The 15,710-nt window shown below is 41.6% G+C and overlaps 4 protein-coding genes across 7 annotated transcripts; 2 read left to right on the forward strand and 2 right to left on the reverse strand.

Moving 5' to 3' along the window:
* The first annotated feature begins 124 nt into the window (after positions 1-124).
* On the forward strand, positions 125-10,108 carry LOC124204921 (nipped-B-like protein B). Of its 3 annotated transcripts, none has more exons than XM_046602163.1 (25): positions 125-262; positions 1,069-1,237; positions 1,305-1,488; positions 1,561-1,825; positions 1,884-2,491; positions 2,555-3,053; positions 3,137-3,236; positions 3,302-3,553; positions 3,618-3,831; positions 3,919-4,171; positions 4,258-4,404; positions 4,473-4,811; positions 4,901-5,434; positions 5,500-5,772; positions 5,841-6,029; positions 6,096-6,324; positions 6,389-6,924; positions 7,005-7,106; positions 7,170-7,241; positions 7,310-7,381; positions 7,444-7,656; positions 7,725-7,939; positions 8,002-8,275; positions 8,360-8,744; positions 8,811-10,108. In XM_046602163.1, the coding sequence occupies exons 2-25, from the start codon at positions 1,174-1,176 to the stop codon at positions 9,230-9,232; spliced, it is 6,441 nt and encodes a 2,146-aa protein (XP_046458119.1). In that variant the 5' UTR covers positions 125-262; positions 1,069-1,173; the 3' UTR covers positions 9,233-10,108. The 3 variants fall into 3 exon arrangements, with proteins under 3 accessions (XP_046458119.1, XP_046458120.1, XP_046458121.1); XM_046602164.1 differs by having other exon boundaries at positions 227-365; XM_046602165.1 differs by lacking the exon at positions 125-262 and adding an exon at positions 423-893.
* Positions 10,109-10,447: 339 nt separating this feature from the next.
* LOC124204925 (39S ribosomal protein L2, mitochondrial-like) lies at positions 10,448-11,841 on the forward strand. Its single transcript, XM_046602169.1, has 5 exons — positions 10,448-10,853; positions 10,912-11,160; positions 11,226-11,286; positions 11,346-11,606; positions 11,674-11,841. The coding sequence occupies exons 1-5, from the start codon at positions 10,580-10,582 to the stop codon at positions 11,774-11,776; spliced, it is 948 nt and encodes a 315-aa protein (XP_046458125.1). The 5' UTR covers positions 10,448-10,579; the 3' UTR covers positions 11,777-11,841.
* A 6-nt stretch (positions 11,842-11,847) lies between these two features.
* Positions 11,848-13,165, reverse strand: LOC124204926. The gene is made up of 6 exons (XM_046602170.1): positions 12,970-13,165; positions 12,809-12,874; positions 12,644-12,722; positions 12,427-12,575; positions 12,228-12,348; positions 11,848-12,161 (listed from the first exon to the last, which is right to left on the reverse strand). Exons 1-6 carry the CDS (start codon positions 13,046-13,048, stop codon positions 11,930-11,932), a joined length of 726 nt encoding a protein of 241 aa, XP_046458126.1. The 5' UTR covers positions 13,049-13,165; the 3' UTR covers positions 11,848-11,929.
* Positions 13,166-13,733: 568 nt separating this feature from the next.
* LOC124204927 (phospholipase A2-like) lies at positions 13,734-15,318 on the reverse strand. 2 transcript variants are annotated; one of them, XM_046602171.1, is made up of 6 exons: positions 14,892-15,318; positions 14,662-14,822; positions 14,436-14,595; positions 14,170-14,319; positions 14,009-14,111; positions 13,734-13,935 (listed from the first exon to the last, which is right to left on the reverse strand). In XM_046602171.1, the coding sequence occupies exons 1-6, from the start codon at positions 15,062-15,064 to the stop codon at positions 13,933-13,935; spliced, it is 750 nt and encodes a 249-aa protein (XP_046458127.1). In that variant the 5' UTR covers positions 15,065-15,318; the 3' UTR covers positions 13,734-13,932. The 2 variants fall into 2 exon arrangements, with proteins under 2 accessions (XP_046458127.1, XP_046458128.1); XM_046602172.1 differs by having other exon boundaries at positions 14,662-14,809; positions 14,892-15,010.
* Between the last annotated feature and the right edge of the window lie 392 nt (positions 15,319-15,710).

Below are 15,710 nucleotides of genomic sequence, written 5' to 3' on the forward strand. Positions count from 1 at the left end.
GAGGTAAAAAGTGCCATAAGGTTACTGTTTAGTAGCCGACGCCATCGAGAATACACAAAAAAAAGTTTACAGAGGTTTGTGGTGCACTGATGGCGAAATTTGGCGCGTCCGAATCAACTTTACACCTGAAAAGACCTATTTATTGATCCTAGTTTGATGGTTGTTTAGTAAGAAGTTTTCAAAGTGATACGAAACATTTCCATCAGTGTCTAAATCAAAAGAAGACCAAAAGTGCTTGCGTGTGCTTCACCCGACCGTTTGTGTACGTAGATATTTCTGTGTGTATGCCCTTTGACACATCAAACTCAGCGATACTTTTACGCATTCAAGGGCTGTTTTTGGATTCCTTCTTTATCGACTGTGCTGTATGTTCAGTTTTGATATCAAACCAATGTGGCTAGAATATGCAGATTTATATTACATCAGATGCTATTGTATTGGTTCTCCCTGGGATGCCCGTCTAGGCCGCCATTTGTAGACGCGGCGGGATTTGAGTGAAACTCCCAGTTTGATCCGTTTTTTTTTCACCGATTTCTGTCAATACTTTGAAACATCTATCACTCCTATTTCCTCGTTATTTTGATTCCTTATTTGACCAAATTCTTTCCTTATTCGGCAAGGAATGTTGTTGGGTTTTATGACAGATAGGTAATTAGGGGGATGTAAATCATACCGTCCAGTCTAGGGGGCTGTACTGTTTGAAAAAGGGCTTCGACTGTTTGTAGCCGTCAGATGACTCTCCCAACGCCGCTTTATTTATTCTCTGATGTCTATTAGAATTTGTCTCAATATTCCAAAACACAAAGCCCAAAAACAGAATCGTCTGGGACGTAAATAGATTGAATCTATTTATTCCGTTTTCGCGAGTAAACAGTACTCTAAGCTAGATCAAGGTTAAATTTGCATTTTTAAACAAATAATCGTCACCTGTAGCCGGTATTTTTGGACTCATTGACCTCGTCTGATGTGTTCGTGATGTTTACAGTGTTCTTGTAACCTCTAATTACTACCTGCCATTTATTTGTCTTCTTCATTACAATTAATCTTTAACCTGTTTTTCTTTTTCAGTCTGGATGTTGCCATGTGAGCAGTGTCAGAGATCAAGTGGATATAGGTAAAGGAGTAGGTTGTTGATCCTCAACTTTACCAACAGTGGGGAAGGGGTCTTTCACGATGAATGGCGAAATCCCTACAATCCCCATTATCAGCCTGGCTGGCATTGCAAGTCTCAGCGACTGTAAGTTTTGTCTACTCATAAATTTCTTGTTTGTTCTGAATCATTACAACTCCCTATCTCCTATCAGTGCTACCTGAGATGCCATTGCCGGTGCCCCTGGCTTCCACACAAGCCAGTCGTTCATTACTTTTCCATCCAAGAGTCGCTGAGGAAGCTCACAGACTCCTGTCTACTCATGATGATGCCTTGGCAGCTCAACTTCAACATGCACTCACCACGACCTCTTATAATCCCCAGCACATAATTCTAAGGTACTTTCCACTTCATACAGCATATTTGTCTTCATTTCTTTAATTCATCGACAAATTCTGTTACACATCCAGAGATCAACGCTATGAGAATTTCAATCACCCAGAACTCTCACAACCCCAACCTGAGTTACTGAGTGCAATACTGCAGCGAAACCCACACGTCTTTCGTCAGCAGCAGCAACAACAACATCCACAGCCATGGAACAGCAATCAGAGTACTGCGCATCCCCATCAGCAGCAGCAGCAGCAAGCCGTGTACAATTCTCAGCAGCAAATTGGTTATGCATCACCTGCCACTCATGTTGGGGCTTATACACCAAGTGGCAATTCTGTTCAGGTAGAACCAAAGAATTCTTCTGCCACAAGTAGATGTTTTTACATTTCATTTTTCATAGGGATATGCTCCTCAGCAAAGTCCTGCTCCAGGATTGCCCGCGCAAGCCGCCATGAATTACGTTCCACAGGGGAGTCCATATTCCACGCAGACGAAGCTTTTGGCTGCGCAAAACAATGTATATCCTCAGCAGCCACAACAAGAGAACTACAATAGCCCAAGCTGGGGGTATGAAAAACCCGTTCATACTCCAGTACCAGCCCAGCAGCATTACCAGCAACAACAATCCCAGCAGCATTATCCACAACATCTTCCTCAACAACCGCAGCCAACACACCCTGCCATGCCTCTTGTAGAGCCGCAACAGCCACAACAACATAATCAGCAACAGCAAATTCATCCGCAGCAAATCCAACAGCAGCCTCTGACACAGCATCCAGTTCCACAACAGGCTGCACAACCCCAGTTGCCGGTATACAACCACCAAGAGTTCCCCAACGAGATAGCTTCAACGCATTCACACGAAAGAAAAGAAACTGAAAAATCTACGTTCCAACCCCAACCCATCGTACCTCAGCAGACAGCGAATAGCCAACCGTTCACCGCGTCCGTTAAATCGGAGCCCATCGCTACGTCGTCCATGAATAATTCCTCACAACAAAATAATCGGTACGTAATTTCATATAATCCTTGGTGGTCTTGTACCTTGTATTAATCATCTTGTTCCATCAGGATGTCCAGGAATCATAGTAGTGGGCGGCCGTCCTATAAAGAAGACTCGGATTCTGACGGTGGAGGACGTGGCAAAGGAAGTGTAGTTGTGAAACCAGTGGAACCAGTGAAGGAACAAAAGCCAATTGTAGAGGAGAGTAAACCCAAAGTGAAAGTGCGGAAAGAAGACAAAGACAGAGAGACTCCTCGTAAAAGAAAATCCACCGGCGGTGAGGTGACGACACCGACCAACGATGAAGTGGCACCGGCTCCAAAGAAAAAACTGAAAAGACTGGAGCGAAAGATCGTCCATGACGAAGGCAAATTGAACGCGGAAGAACTCATGGAGACAAATACGTTTCAAAGATTTACGCGCTTAGTCGAACACATTTTCGATGCTACGGAAGATGCTGATCTGAATGCCCCGGCTGATCTGGATAACGACACGGATATACCTCAGGAGGCCATGATTCCCAAACAGCAACTCCACGATTTGTGTGCAGAAGCAGCTAAATTAAAGGTATATTTTTATTTTTATTTTCTAGCCGAAAGCATGGTTTTAAACGTTTGTTTTTCGGAATTGTAATCTCATTTCTTTCTTAGTCAATGGGTGCCATGTCAGCTGTTCCTCCCGAGAGACTTGTTCGGTTACTCAATCTGCTCGAAAAGAACATACGTGATGGAGCCAAAATTTCCCTTCTCGGTATATTATCGCAAAGTTTATTTATTGAGTTCCAGTTTCATAACATGCGCCTGTCGAAATTACAGGGGATCCGGATGAAGATGAAGAGGAGAGCAAATTGTGGACGGAATTGTCTTCTGAGCGTGTACTCCGAGCTGTAGAGGCGGCGCTGGCAGCCCTTCATATCCTTACAGCGCAAAACATGCCCAAGCGAGCCTACCTCGAAGAAGTCATTGAGAGAATTGTTCAGCTGGCCAGGTTCCAGTTGCAGCATTCGATCTATCCGGCATACGATCCAGTTTACCGGACCGAGTCCAAAAAGGATGTCTTGATTTCAGGTATATTTTGATTGATTGATTCACAGACGCACGAAATCTAACATCGCTTCATTGCGCTTTACAGGCGGAAGTTCAAAGAAGAAAAGGGCCCACGTACGAGAAGTGCGGGACAAAACTGTTCTATTAGTCTATCATAAAATGGTGGGCCTAGTCGGTTTGATGGCTGAATTGTTGGCAGTCCAGACGTTAACGGATACAGCTGTACTCCACCTTTCAACCGTAGGTGTTGCACCGTTCTTCGTCGAAAATATTCCAGAATTGCAGTTGTCCGCTTTGAGGTATAAATTTGTGATTTTTAATGGAGTCATTTTCAGCGATTGTTAATGTTTTTTTTATTTGTTTGTTTGTTTTCGTGCCGGATATAGATTAGTGACGACGATCTTCAGTCGCTATGAAAAGCATAGACGATTGTTGCTCGACGATATCCTAGCTTCCATCGCACGCCTGCCCTCCTCTAAACGAGGACTTCGCACTTTCCGCCTTAGCGCCGAACAGCACATACAGATGCTCACCGCCTTAGTCCTTCAGCTCATACAATGTGTCCTATGCCTCCCAGAGAAGCTAGGGGCTCCTCCGGGAACAACCGTTTCGGCTGAGGACGTGGATAGCTCTGTCTTGGTAGGCTAATCTTTTTCTCCCCAATTTCTTTTTGTATGCTTGTACCTAAAGAAGCTTGTCTAAACTCAAATTAATGTCTTCCTTAGGCAATGGATCCAGAAGTAGTGGTGAATACAAGATACGACACCGCAGTCCGAACAGCCGCCAATTTTCTATCGGTCTTTCTCGGGAAATGTGGAGTTAAAAACAACGAGGAAGTTGATTATCGTCCACTGTTTGAAAATTTCGTACAAGTAAGAGTAGTATTATTTCCAGGGAAAGGTTAAGGTCAAAAGTATCTAATGAGGGTTGTTTTCATTAGGATCTCCTGAGCACCGTAAACAAGCCTGAGTGGCCGGCCGCCGAGTTGTTATTATCGCTGTTGGGCAAGCTGTTGGTGCAAAACTTTAGCAACAAAAATGTCGATGTGCTGTTGCGAGTGGCATCCCTAGAGTACCTTGGCGTAGTGGCAGCTCGTCTCAGAAAGGACGCCGTCAGTTCTCAACTTAAAACGGACACTATCGATCAATTGCTGAAGCAGGTTCGTGAAGATGAGGCTAACAACGCGGTGGAAGAATTCAAATCGAAAAAGCATAAAAAGAAGAAAAAGAGCGGAGACAAAGATCAAGAGAAAGAAAACATACCAGCAGATAAAATCGAGGTACTTGCGAAAACAAAAATTAAAGATGGGTTCTCATTTTTACTAGATCATAAGCACAAAAAATTAATTGCAATTTATTTTGTTTTTAGGTTCTTCAGTCATTGTTGCTCGATTATCTTGCTGTCAATTCTCAATGTGATCCTGCAATGCTTCATGCACGGCATTTCTACGTCGCTCAATGGTACATGGATATAAAAAACAGTGTGACCAAGAGATCCGTTTCGTCGGAAAATATACCCGAAACCGGTGTTGAGGAACGACCGCGGAATAAAGAAACACCTAAGAAAAAGAAGAAGAAGAAAAAGCGTAACCACTTTTCTTCATCTGAATCCTCGTCTTCGTCGTCGTCTTCTGAGGACGAAGACGACAATGCCAAGAAACCTGAACAGGAAAACACTGCCGCTGATTGCAATAACCACAATCAATCCCTGGAAATGGCCGATCGGAGAAAGAAGCTACTACTCTCAAAAATCAATCCTTTCCCAGAAGCAGCACCTGGTACAAGAACGCAGGTTTTAACAACGCCTCTTGATGCCGAAAGCTCAGAGCTTATCACACGTTTTTTGGCTTCCAAAAGACAGTTTTCTCAAAGCTTTGACTCGTATCTCAAGCACATTTTGAAGGTAAACAATAAAAAACTCTATCCGTATTATGTGTTTTGCTCAATTGCATCACTTTGTATTTTTAGGTCTTGACGGAACCGGCTATCGCTGTGCGAGCCAAAGCCATGAAATGCCTGACTCAAATCGTTGAATCGGACCCAGTCGTCCTGGCCCGGTCCGACATGCAACTTGGTGTTCATCATTCTTTCCTGGACCAAAGTACAGCAGTGAGAGAAGCAGCTGTTGATTTAGTTGGCAAATTTGTCCTATCACGCCCAGAGCTTATTGACAAATATTATACCATGTTGTCTGCGCGTATTTTGGACACGGGAGTTAGTGTTCGCAAAAGAGTCATTAAGGTAGTCATTAGTTATTTATTTGATAAAAATGACTCAAATTTAATGATGATTAATTCTTTTCCCAATAGATAATGAAAGACATCTGCACCGAATGTCCCGATTTCCCCAAGATTCCAGAGATATGTGTGAAGATGATCAGGAGAGTGAACGACGAAGAAGGTGGCATCAAAAAGCTGGTCATGGAGGTCTTCCAAGCCATGTGGTTTAGCCCAGTCAGAGATAAGCCGACACTTGACTTTAATGCTTTAATGAGAAAGGTACTTGAGTTAAATCCCGATAATTGGATTTCGAATTTCAAACTCATTTTTCATGCTATTTCTCAGGTTATGAACATAACTGACGTCGTGGCCGCCTGCAGAGATACCGGCTTAGATTGGCTTGAGCAACTGCTTCAACAGATGTTTCGACCCAAAGAAGACAAAGAAGACGTGACAAAAGCGAATGTTGAACCTTCCAAAGCCCTATTGATGGCCTGCCAACAAATCGTTGACTGCTTAGTCGAAAATATTCTCCGACTCGAGGAAGCTTCTCTTGCTCGAGGCCCCAGTTCCGGTGAGTCCATAATTAATTTTTTGAATTAAACGAATTTTATAACGATTTTCTTTTCCGTGTGTAGCGGGATCGGCGGATGGGAAAAACTCAAATGGCGGAGAAACGAAAGGAGCTTCTCAGCGATTAGTCGCCTGTATGACTACGTTATATTTGTTCGCAAAAATACGACCCTTACTACTTGTGCCACATGCCATGACCCTTCAACCGTACTTGAGTCTTCGCTGTAGGACTCAGGGTGACTATCAAATTATCAGTGACGTTGCCCGGACATTGGAAGTAGTAGTCCCCTTGCTGGAACATCCAAGTGAATCTTTCCTCGCTCAACTGGAAGAAGATGCTGTCAAGTTGATCTTGCAGCATGAAAAGGCAGTCGTAGCGGCTTGTTTATCTTGCCTTGGCTCGGTTGTTAATCATGTCACACGGAATTTCAAGCTCATTCGAGACTGCTTCCGAAAATATTTCGGTCCGTTGACTGAATACAAGCTTATGCACGAGAGAGACCCCGACAATCCACGACTCGTCCAACACCGGCCTTTTTTCCGAAGAGCACTTTTCACCGTGGGATTGCTACTGCGGCATTTCGATTTTACAGACGAAGAGGTGATTATTTTGTTTGATTGTTTGGATCTCAGGATTTCCATGTTGAGACCTTGTTTTAATTTTGTTTTCTATGGTTTCAGGTGCGTTACGGGTTACCTGACTCTACCAAACAACAAGTGATGGAGATACTTCTTTACTTTGTGTGCCAAAACTGCACTGATATGCAGTTCTTCACTCTTCAGGTATTTAGAAAATATTTATTTTCCTAAATTTGCCTTATATAAAACCTTGAATTTGTTTTCCAGGCTATTGGTTCTGTTTGCATCAGGCATTATGACTTCATGTTGGGAGAATCCCTGAAATCAGTTTATCTTAATGTAAGTTGAAATTTGTGGTAATCTTCATCAGGCTCTTACTTAACCTTTGTTCTTTTTTTATTATTTAGCGTTTATTGGAACCTTCTGTTCCCTTGCGACTGAAAGTTCAAGTGCTAAACAACATCGAAACCTACCTTCAGGTATATTTCTCCTGTGATTCATAATTTATGATACAATAGGTTAATACAACATTTCTCTGTAGGAAGAGGAAATTCGAATGATCAAAGAAGATCAGCAGTGGTCCAAGACGTCAAAGAAGGAGAATCTCAAAGAAATGGGAGACGTAACCTCTGGAATGGCCAGTACCGTCATTCAACTTTATCTAAAACCAATCCTTGATTGTTTCATCCATGGCGCGTCCAGTGTTCGACAATCAGCCTTCAGAGTGACGCAGTTGATTCTTCAGCAAGGATTGGTAGGCTTGTTTGGATTCTTGATTCTCGAATCAACGCGGCTTACTCAAGTGAAATTTCTTTCGAATAGGTTCATCCGGTGCAAATCGTTCCATACTTGATTTGCATCAGCACTGACGCGGAACGAGTATCGCACGCAGCAGACAAACAGTTGCAGGAAATAGAAAAGAAGTACCCCGGATTCATTCACATGAAAGCGTTGCAAGGCATTCGACTATCGTACCAGTTACAGTCGCTAATTGAAAGTGCTCCAAAAGAGAATTCTCCTGTCCAGTCAGCTTCAAAGTATGTTTTCGAAAAGATGAATTTGTAATTTTTTGGCTTACTTAATTATTTGCAATTTACAGGAGCACACCGGAGACTCCTAATAAGAAAATCGGTACCAAGTGTTCTGTGGCTAGTGCAATACAAGAAAGCCAAGGAATTGCTCGTGGTTTCCGGCTCAGGGAAGGGGAACATCCGTCTGCTCTCAATGGTTTCCTCTATTCCCTTCTTCGCGGTACTAAACAACAGCGAAGAGCTCTCGTGCTTTCTATGCTCAAACAGTTCGACGAGACCTCGAAGAACCCTCTCGCACAGCTTCTATACTTGGCGGACAATCTAGCTTCTTTTCCTTATCAGGTAAAATTTGGATCGCAATTGTTTGATTGTATCGTTTCATTATTCCGTCAACATAAAAGTAATTATTTTGCCATTATTTAACAGGTGATCGATGAGCCACTCTTTTTGATCCATCACATTGACATTATGGTGTCTGTGACGGGGTCTAACCTCTTGCAAGGATTCAGAGAATCTCTGCTCCCCAGTGCTGTACCTACTAGTCCGGAGGAGGAGGAAGACGATGAAGACATTGCGTCCATCATGCAACGGCTACCTCCAGACACAAGACCATTCGAAGAATTCTTGACGGCTGCTCAGGGTTGTCTCCTCCTTCTAATGCTTAAACAACACCTAAAGGACCAGTATGGCCTGACGGATGCCAAAATAACCCAGTATTCACCGTCAGAAGGTGCAAAGATTTACGAGAAGAACGCACCGAGGAAACTGGTCAACATATTTATGCCTAGACCAACTCTACATGCGTTGAAAGGTATGGAAACACCAACTAAGCCTTCCACTTGACGATAAATTAACCTGCTTTTAATTGTTCAAACAGAAAATCTCGGCTTAGGTGGATACTTGGAGGTGTCTAGTAAACAGAGTCTGGTGGAAAAGTATATCGAGTTCAAGCAGCTCATGCTCAAAATTGATCCTGCCGAAGAGGACGAAGAGGAGAGACTGGCTTCCGCCATGCGAACCTATCAAGTTACCGAATCACCAGTCCCGACTGACGTCCCCGCAATTGGAGTGCCCATTTTTGGAGCAGCGCCGCCGATAATACCCGGCGTGGCGCTTATGGGTGCGCCGTCGACACCAATGAAAACCCCTCGATCAAAATCGTCGAAAACTCCAAGATCACCAAGAGGCGAGAAAAGCAGCAGTAGTAGTAAAAAGAAATCCCATAAGAAGAAAAAGCGGAAAATTGAAAGCGACGAGAGCAGTGATGACTCGGATTGCGACCCGGACTTCAGAGCTTAAATGCTTTTGATACTGGTAACTGCAGTTTCTCAAAGTCATTTTTTTTTTCAGTTTGGGAAAGGTTACAACTGTCCCCGAATCGGCACTGCGGCATACAAAGAATTGAATTGTAAATGTCTACGGATCTATTTCCAAAATACTCTGTACCAGGCACTGTCGACTGTCAAAAGTCGGTCGGGTGAATCCAAGGAGAAATAATATGTACAGTTTTTTGCAGGGCTTATTTCTCATTTTCGCGATCTTTCCTGCATAGAGAACGACAAACTAGTGTTATACATATATATATCTACGCATACTAGAGAGGGATTGGGTTAAGTAGTTACAAAACTTTACTTTGAAATTCCCTCTCTCAAGTTCAAGGTGTTCTCATCTCTCGAATTCTACTGGGACTCTCCTCGTTCGCTGCTCTAGTTCACTCGCTTCATCTCGCGCCTGAATAACTTGAATCAAATTATTTTCGCACATGATGATGTATGGCAAATGCGAGGAATTTATAGCTGCCTGTGTTTGGTCGTATCTAGAACTATTTCCCCCCCTCCCGATTCTCTCGTTCCCGCCGCTGCGCCCCACCACCACAGATACACACCACAATTTTCTCTAAAGAGTTTAATTTATTATTCAGCTGGTTTTCCCAGTTGCTATAATCCTCTTCTCCCAATTTAGATTACCCTCCGTTGATCTATGATTGTTTATTTACTTTTTTTTCTTCCATTGAAAGAACGATATCCTTTTTTTTTTGTGTGTGTAACGGAAAAATGCGTTGAGGTGTAATTGCGTGTATGTATGTGGGCGTGTACCGTATTTTCTACTGTACCATAATTATGGACGTACGAGTTTATTGTATTTGAAATATAAATCGACACAGTTTTGGAAGTAGTGATGTGTACCTACAATTGCTAAAATATGAAAATAATTACTTCTAAATACTGTAAACTCCCTGGCTCATCGTTCTAATACTTGCCGACATTCCCTGTCGTCAAGTGCGGTTCAGCAAGTTATCTTGCACATTTACGTTAATTTGGAAATCTATTAAGAATCGGTGTTGAACGCTGTAGTTTGGTTCTGTAGTGGATGGAGTTTGGAAATTCAACGCTGACACGGTAAATTATTTGTTTAAATTTTACGTTATGCTGAAAGGCGTATTCAAAGTTTCCCGGCAAAAAGACAAGTGAAGCACGATCGCTCGAACTGAAGCTCCCCTCGGGTTTACCCTTTTCCCCGTGCGGCCGGTGTGAGTCGTCTGCTTGAAATTGTTTCGGTTTTGCGGCTAGCTTTAATGTAGAGAAATTGAAGTTAAAGCTTAAAGTTAATGTTTAGATACTTTTCAACCGACATTTTTGAATCAAGATGATGCAACAGTTGTTGAATTCCTTTTCAAGACTATGTGTCACTAATAATTGCCTTACGTTTTCACAATGTATGTCGGTTAAATTTCCAACACTCAGCCTAACAATCAACACACAACCCCAACTCCAGCAGATACGTTGCATAAATAAACTTGGGTATTTGACAGAAACTGGATGGAGAAACATCGGTAACAAATGGTTAGTGAAATTCCCTGAGGAGTACACTGTAAAGAAACTACCACTCATGAAGTTGGCAGGAAGAGATCCTACTACAGGTAACATTTCATTTGCAATTGAAGAAAGGATTTTTTAAACTGTTAATTCCTTCTAAAGGTAAAAAAGTGTATGGTGGTCTTGGAGGTGGACACAAGAAAAAGTACCGATGGGTTGATAATGTTCGTTCTGGACCAAAGGAAGGGCCTCCATCGGTTGAAAAAATCTTGAGACTGCAATATGACCCATGTCGAAGTTCAAAAATTGCATTGGTAGCAGCTGGAGACAGAGTAAGGTACATTTTAGCATCCTCAACTATGAAAGTTGGAGATTTAATATCAACATCTGGGCACATCCCCAGAAATGCAAGTATGTACATACAGTGTATAATACTGATCAAGACCTTAATTTAAAGTGTAAATTTATTTTTATAGTTCGACCAAAAGAAGGAGATGCTCATCCATTAGGAGCACTGCCAGTAGGCACTGAAGTTTGGTAATTGTTTTGATCATCTGTAAACAAGTATAAATTCTTAAAAAATCATATTTTGTTAGCTGTGTGGAAAAGTTTGTCGGAGAGGGAGCTTCAATTGCTGTAGTTGCCGGTTCCCGTGCTCTTCTTGTCCGTAAGGTTGGCGAACGCTGTATTCTTCAACTCCCTTCCAAACAAGAACTTTCATTGAAGCAAGAGTGCATGGCAACTGTTGGACATTTATCTAATGAGGATCACAATACCAAACATATTGGCAGCCCCAACCGTTTGAGGTGGCTAGGGTTCCGACCTCGTTCTGGTCTGTGGCATCGGAAGGATGGAAGGTATTTTATCATTTACCGAATATGGTTATTTTTGGCATAGTTCTACAGTGTTATTTTTTTTTTTCAGGCATGGAAGAAAAATACGTCCTCTACCTCCTATCAAAGTGTTAGATAGTAGGAAATCTGACAAGGTTATAGAGTTACCTCTAACAATTAAAACTTTTTTCTGAAGTGTTTCCCCAATTCAAAAGTATGACGCTTTAGTCAATACACCATAGGTAATTTCACAAAATAATTAATGGTATCTAAACGAATCTTTGCTGGATCTCCCAATTTATTGCTTTTTACCAAGAGCAAATATGAGTAATTATTAAACAGATTATTTAAAATTGCAGCATTACAGCAGATAATAACAGCGCACTAAGGCATATGACAGAAGTAGTTTTCTTAAAGACGATATTGCTTCCACCATTACATACTCGGCCGCATTCTGTCTTCGAGAAAAATGTGTGGATGATTTCATTCACGCCTTCTAACGAAGGAGAGCATCGAGCGCTGGCCAATCCTAAGCTGGTTGCTTTAACGTTACAGGTACTTATACTAATCATCAAACGGCTGCAAATAGAGAAAGGAAAACATTTTGTAAGATTCTATAATCCTGAGAGCCTTGCAATAACTTACTTGCACTGGTTCATGTCAAGGCGCAGTCGTAGTAAATCATTGACGTGGTCTATTCCGGCCATTTTTTCAACACACGAGACGAAACTCATTGGATTCCAGCAATCAGCATTTTGAGTCAAACCTATTACAGTTATGCCGTTAGCCAGTCATTTGAATTATAGTTAGCTGGAAAAAGAAAAGAGAAAAAAGAAAATTTTACCCAAGATGGCGAGCCGATCCTTGCCACAGAGTGAGTAGTACACAGCACGAAGTCCTCGTAACCACGCATCAAATCTATCACGTCCGTCTTTTTGGCCGCAGTCTGTATCTATAATGTCAGCTGTGCACTGAAGAGCGTCGTCGATTGATCTGAAATAATTCAAAATTTTAACTATTACCTTGTTTAACAACATTTCAAACTCTATTTTCATTTCCACCTGCAGAGATCGTTGCATTGCACCTTTCTCTTTGTTGAACCCAAGCAACGAAGATCTTGAGCTACGTCAGTAAAGCAGGCTGCGTTGTGTGGAGTGTTATAATTAGAAAATAATCAGTAAATAGTTTTGAAAAATTTAAAGGAGGACATGTATAGAATTTTGTACCGTCTGCCAGGGTGGGTTCACATTTTTCGTCGTCGTCGTCATCATTCTCCATTAGTTTTTGCCCATCTGTTCAAATCCCACGAGATTTTGGGTTGAAAATTCAGTAGAATTTAGAAAATTGAAAATCGCCTATTTACACGTAACAAAAAATTTAAGCTTACCAGTGGATGTAACAACAAGAACAGACATAATAAGCAAAGAAATTCCGAAGGACCAAATCAGCGAATTAAAAGGCTTCATTTTCGTTTTTTGGAAGTGGATCAAAATTCGGGGGAACTCTTCACCAGGATGCCTTTTGCTATTTGGTGCCAAAGGAACTCTTGTGCGTGATGGCACTGAATAATGACTGACGCCCCCCATATTTCGAAAGGACCTTCTTCAGCTATGTAAGTTGGCTTCATCATTGTCCGCTCCTCTCTTTCTCTCTCTCTTTTTTCTTTTCTAAACATTCCGGATGTACGATTTCGATAAACCGATGCGATAGCAGGATTGTAATGGCCGAAAAAGGGTAGTTCTTCTTTGGGTCAATAGTATAGTCTGTACAAAAGACATTTACCATCCTTAAAATAATGAACAAAATTCACCGTTAAGATATCGACTGGCCTTAATAGAAACCGATTAAAACCCTCAGCAAGGACATCTGATCTATTGTACTTTTGCTTTCCACCCACGACAGTCTTGTGCTAAATGAGTTATACTAGTTATAGTCATTAAATGATTAGTGAACAAAACGTTTGTCGGACAGTGGCGGTGTCTCCCCCCTGGAAAATCTGGAATTTCCACATTGCTTATCACACATACCTTATTTAAGATCTAGTTAGAGTAAATATGGTCTAATTTTGATCTGCAAACTTCGAAATCGAAAAACTATTTTCTTTTCACCAACTTAAATATACTAGGATAGATTGATTGTTAAAAGGGTGTATTACCGGTACCAAATCTGATTTTGTTTATTGTTTCGCGTAAATTGCATTTGCATAGTATTTAACAAAAATGTGAAGTGCAATAGGATGATTTCGCATACGAAAAATGTTAAACGACGCAGAGGACTAGAGGGTTACTTCTTTTCTTCTAAAACGGGCGGATCATCTTTTTTTAACCGGACCAATCTTCTTAAAACTCAATTACTAAATAAGAATACGTTTAAATTAAATAGCCAATACCAAGATAACATACACAGATAATTTGACTAAATTTTACATTTGGTTTTTTAAACGGACGCCGTTGAGGCCGGACGAAACACCAATCCGTTGAGCTCGCCATACCTGATGTTCGATAGTGCCGTCCCCTTCGCCTTGAGTGTCTAAAAACCATTTTCGTTGCTGGTTAATTTCTTTTTGGAAGACTTGACTTGCGTTTACCTCGAAAATGTATTCCTGCAATCAGGGCTTTGCCGATAACAACTTAAAGCGCTTACACTAAAAAAGATGAAACCCACAGACATACTAGCCTTGTCATTCATCGCGTTCAGCAAGCACTGTCGAAATTTGTCGTCACAATCGCAATGAGATCTTGCGTTAAATTATTCAAATTATCCATTTAAAAAAAAATTGAAAATTCATTCCATTTTAAAAAAGGAGATTATTTGCTGTGTCACAGTAGTGTGTCAAGGAAAGAACAAACGTACTTCGTGAAGATGGAATGGTTGCACAATCCGTATTTACAAGTTCCTGGTGACATGTAGTCATGACAATGATCATGCTCTCGGCAACACTTGTCCGCTGTTTCATGACGTCCAATATCGTCAAAATCATCCGCCACGTCTCCTAATCCACACCACTTCGTCCCTGAGGTAACGAATTATTTTAAAAAAAGGAAGTTATTTTTATTAATGTCTTTTTTTTGTCTTTTACCTGGATAGATAAAATGTCGATCAATTGCAGTCATATTTTGATTTAGGCCTAATGCCACCATCTGCTCGTGACATTCGGCAGCGATTGTTACCCATTCGTCTTGAGTAATCTTCCGTAGAGTTGGACCCGTCGGAAGATTTTCCATAACCTGGATCGGATCGCTAAAATGGATTTTCTCCTTGAGGCGCTTCGGAGAGTTGTAAATCGCACGAGTAATTTTTTTAACATACCTGTGGCCATAGATTCGACAAGGTTCGTTAGGATCGCTGTTCAAGAGCACGGCTCGTCTTCCTCGCGGATGTCCATCAAGTATTAATAGTTCGCTAGCGACTGTTTGGTTTGAAGCGATTGCGAAGGTTGCTTGAAAAAGTGACAACAAGACGGTTGCCTCAGCAAGCCTCATTGTCCAGTTAAGATGTGCCAGCCTGCTTCTTCCAAATCAAACTGCACTGTGAGACCACTACGAGGACGACTGGTACGGAGCGGTTTCAGAAGAAAAAAAAAGTCGGTCGCCATGTGTAAGTCGGACATCGCATTGAGATCACGCTGCGATGACCTGTTTTTGATCACAACTTTCAGTGTGGCTTTCTCAAAGCCATGGTTTCATTCCTTTTACGCGGTACCTTACGGACATACTTTCCCTTTGCATTATAGTTCCGAGTTTGTTCTTTACGTTGATTATTGATGTACGGCATAACTAATTAGTCATTTCTTGAGCGCAGCAGTTTAAATAAAGGACATCAGACAAACCAAAATTTGTCGAATCCAAGTTGCATTGTGTCACTTCTAAGCCCGATAAGGTGCGTGGGAGATGTTTCCGCCTAACTCACGAAATCAGGAAAAACGCGGCCACAAATGAATAACCCCCTAAAGAGGATCTAGGGAATTTCTGTGACTCTCGGAGAAATTCTTATTTCATGGGAACTTAACCAAAAAAATAATAATACTAAAACCAAACAAACAACAACAAAAGAAGCGACTTGCTGCGATTGGTAAGGCTACTTCTGGTAATGGAGAAAACGAGAATGGTGACACGGCCAATATTGGTA

The sequence above is a fragment of the Daphnia pulex genome, chromosome 10 (genome assembly GCF_021134715.1).
Source record: "Daphnia pulex isolate KAP4 chromosome 10, ASM2113471v1".
NCBI lineage: Eukaryota > Metazoa > Arthropoda > Branchiopoda > Diplostraca > Daphniidae > Daphnia > Daphnia pulex.

What these genes read in the sequence shown, in the direction of transcription:
- LOC124204927 (XM_046602171.1), bottom strand. Translation starts at nt 15,064, where the DNA reads ATGAGGCTTGCTGAGGCAACCGTCTTGTTGTCACTTTTTCAAGCAACC. An exon ending in TGTCGAATCTATGGCCACAG is followed by an intron (nt 14,823 to 14,891) that starts GTATGTTAAAAA and finishes AATCCATTTTAG; the next exon opens with CGATCCGATCCAGGTTATGG. An exon ending in TCGACATTTTATCTATCCAG is followed by an intron (nt 14,596 to 14,661) that starts GTAAAAGACAAA and finishes TCGTTACCTCAG; the next exon opens with GGACGAAGTGGTGTGGATTA.
- LOC124204921 (XM_046602163.1), top strand. Translation starts at nt 1,174, where the DNA reads ATGAATGGCGAAATCCCTACAATCCCCATTATCAGCCTGGCTGGCATT. An exon ending in CAAGTGGCAATTCTGTTCAG is followed by an intron (nt 1,826 to 1,883) that starts GTAGAACCAAAG and finishes CATTTTTCATAG; the next exon opens with GGATATGCTCCTCAGCAAAG. An exon ending in TAGCTTCTTTTCCTTATCAG is followed by an intron (nt 8,276 to 8,359) that starts GTAAAATTTGGA and finishes ATTATTTAACAG; the next exon opens with GTGATCGATGAGCCACTCTT.
- LOC124204926 (XM_046602170.1), bottom strand. Translation starts at nt 13,048, where the DNA reads ATGAAGCCTTTTAATTCGCTGATTTGGTCCTTCGGAATTTCTTTGCTT. An exon ending in TCTTGTTGTTACATCCACTG is followed by an intron (nt 12,875 to 12,969) that starts GTAAGCTTAAAT and finishes GGATTTGAACAG; the next exon opens with ATGGGCAAAAACTAATGGAG. An exon ending in CAATGCAACGATCTCTGCAG is followed by an intron (nt 12,576 to 12,643) that starts GTGGAAATGAAA and finishes GAATTATTTCAG; the next exon opens with ATCAATCGACGACGCTCTTC.
- LOC124204925 (XM_046602169.1), top strand. Translation starts at nt 10,580, where the DNA reads ATGATGCAACAGTTGTTGAATTCCTTTTCAAGACTATGTGTCACTAAT. An exon ending in GCACATCCCCAGAAATGCAA is followed by an intron (nt 11,161 to 11,225) that starts GTATGTACATAC and finishes TTATTTTTATAG; the next exon opens with TTCGACCAAAAGAAGGAGAT. An exon ending in TGGCATCGGAAGGATGGAAG is followed by an intron (nt 11,607 to 11,673) that starts GTATTTTATCAT and finishes TTTTTTTTTCAG; the next exon opens with GCATGGAAGAAAAATACGTC.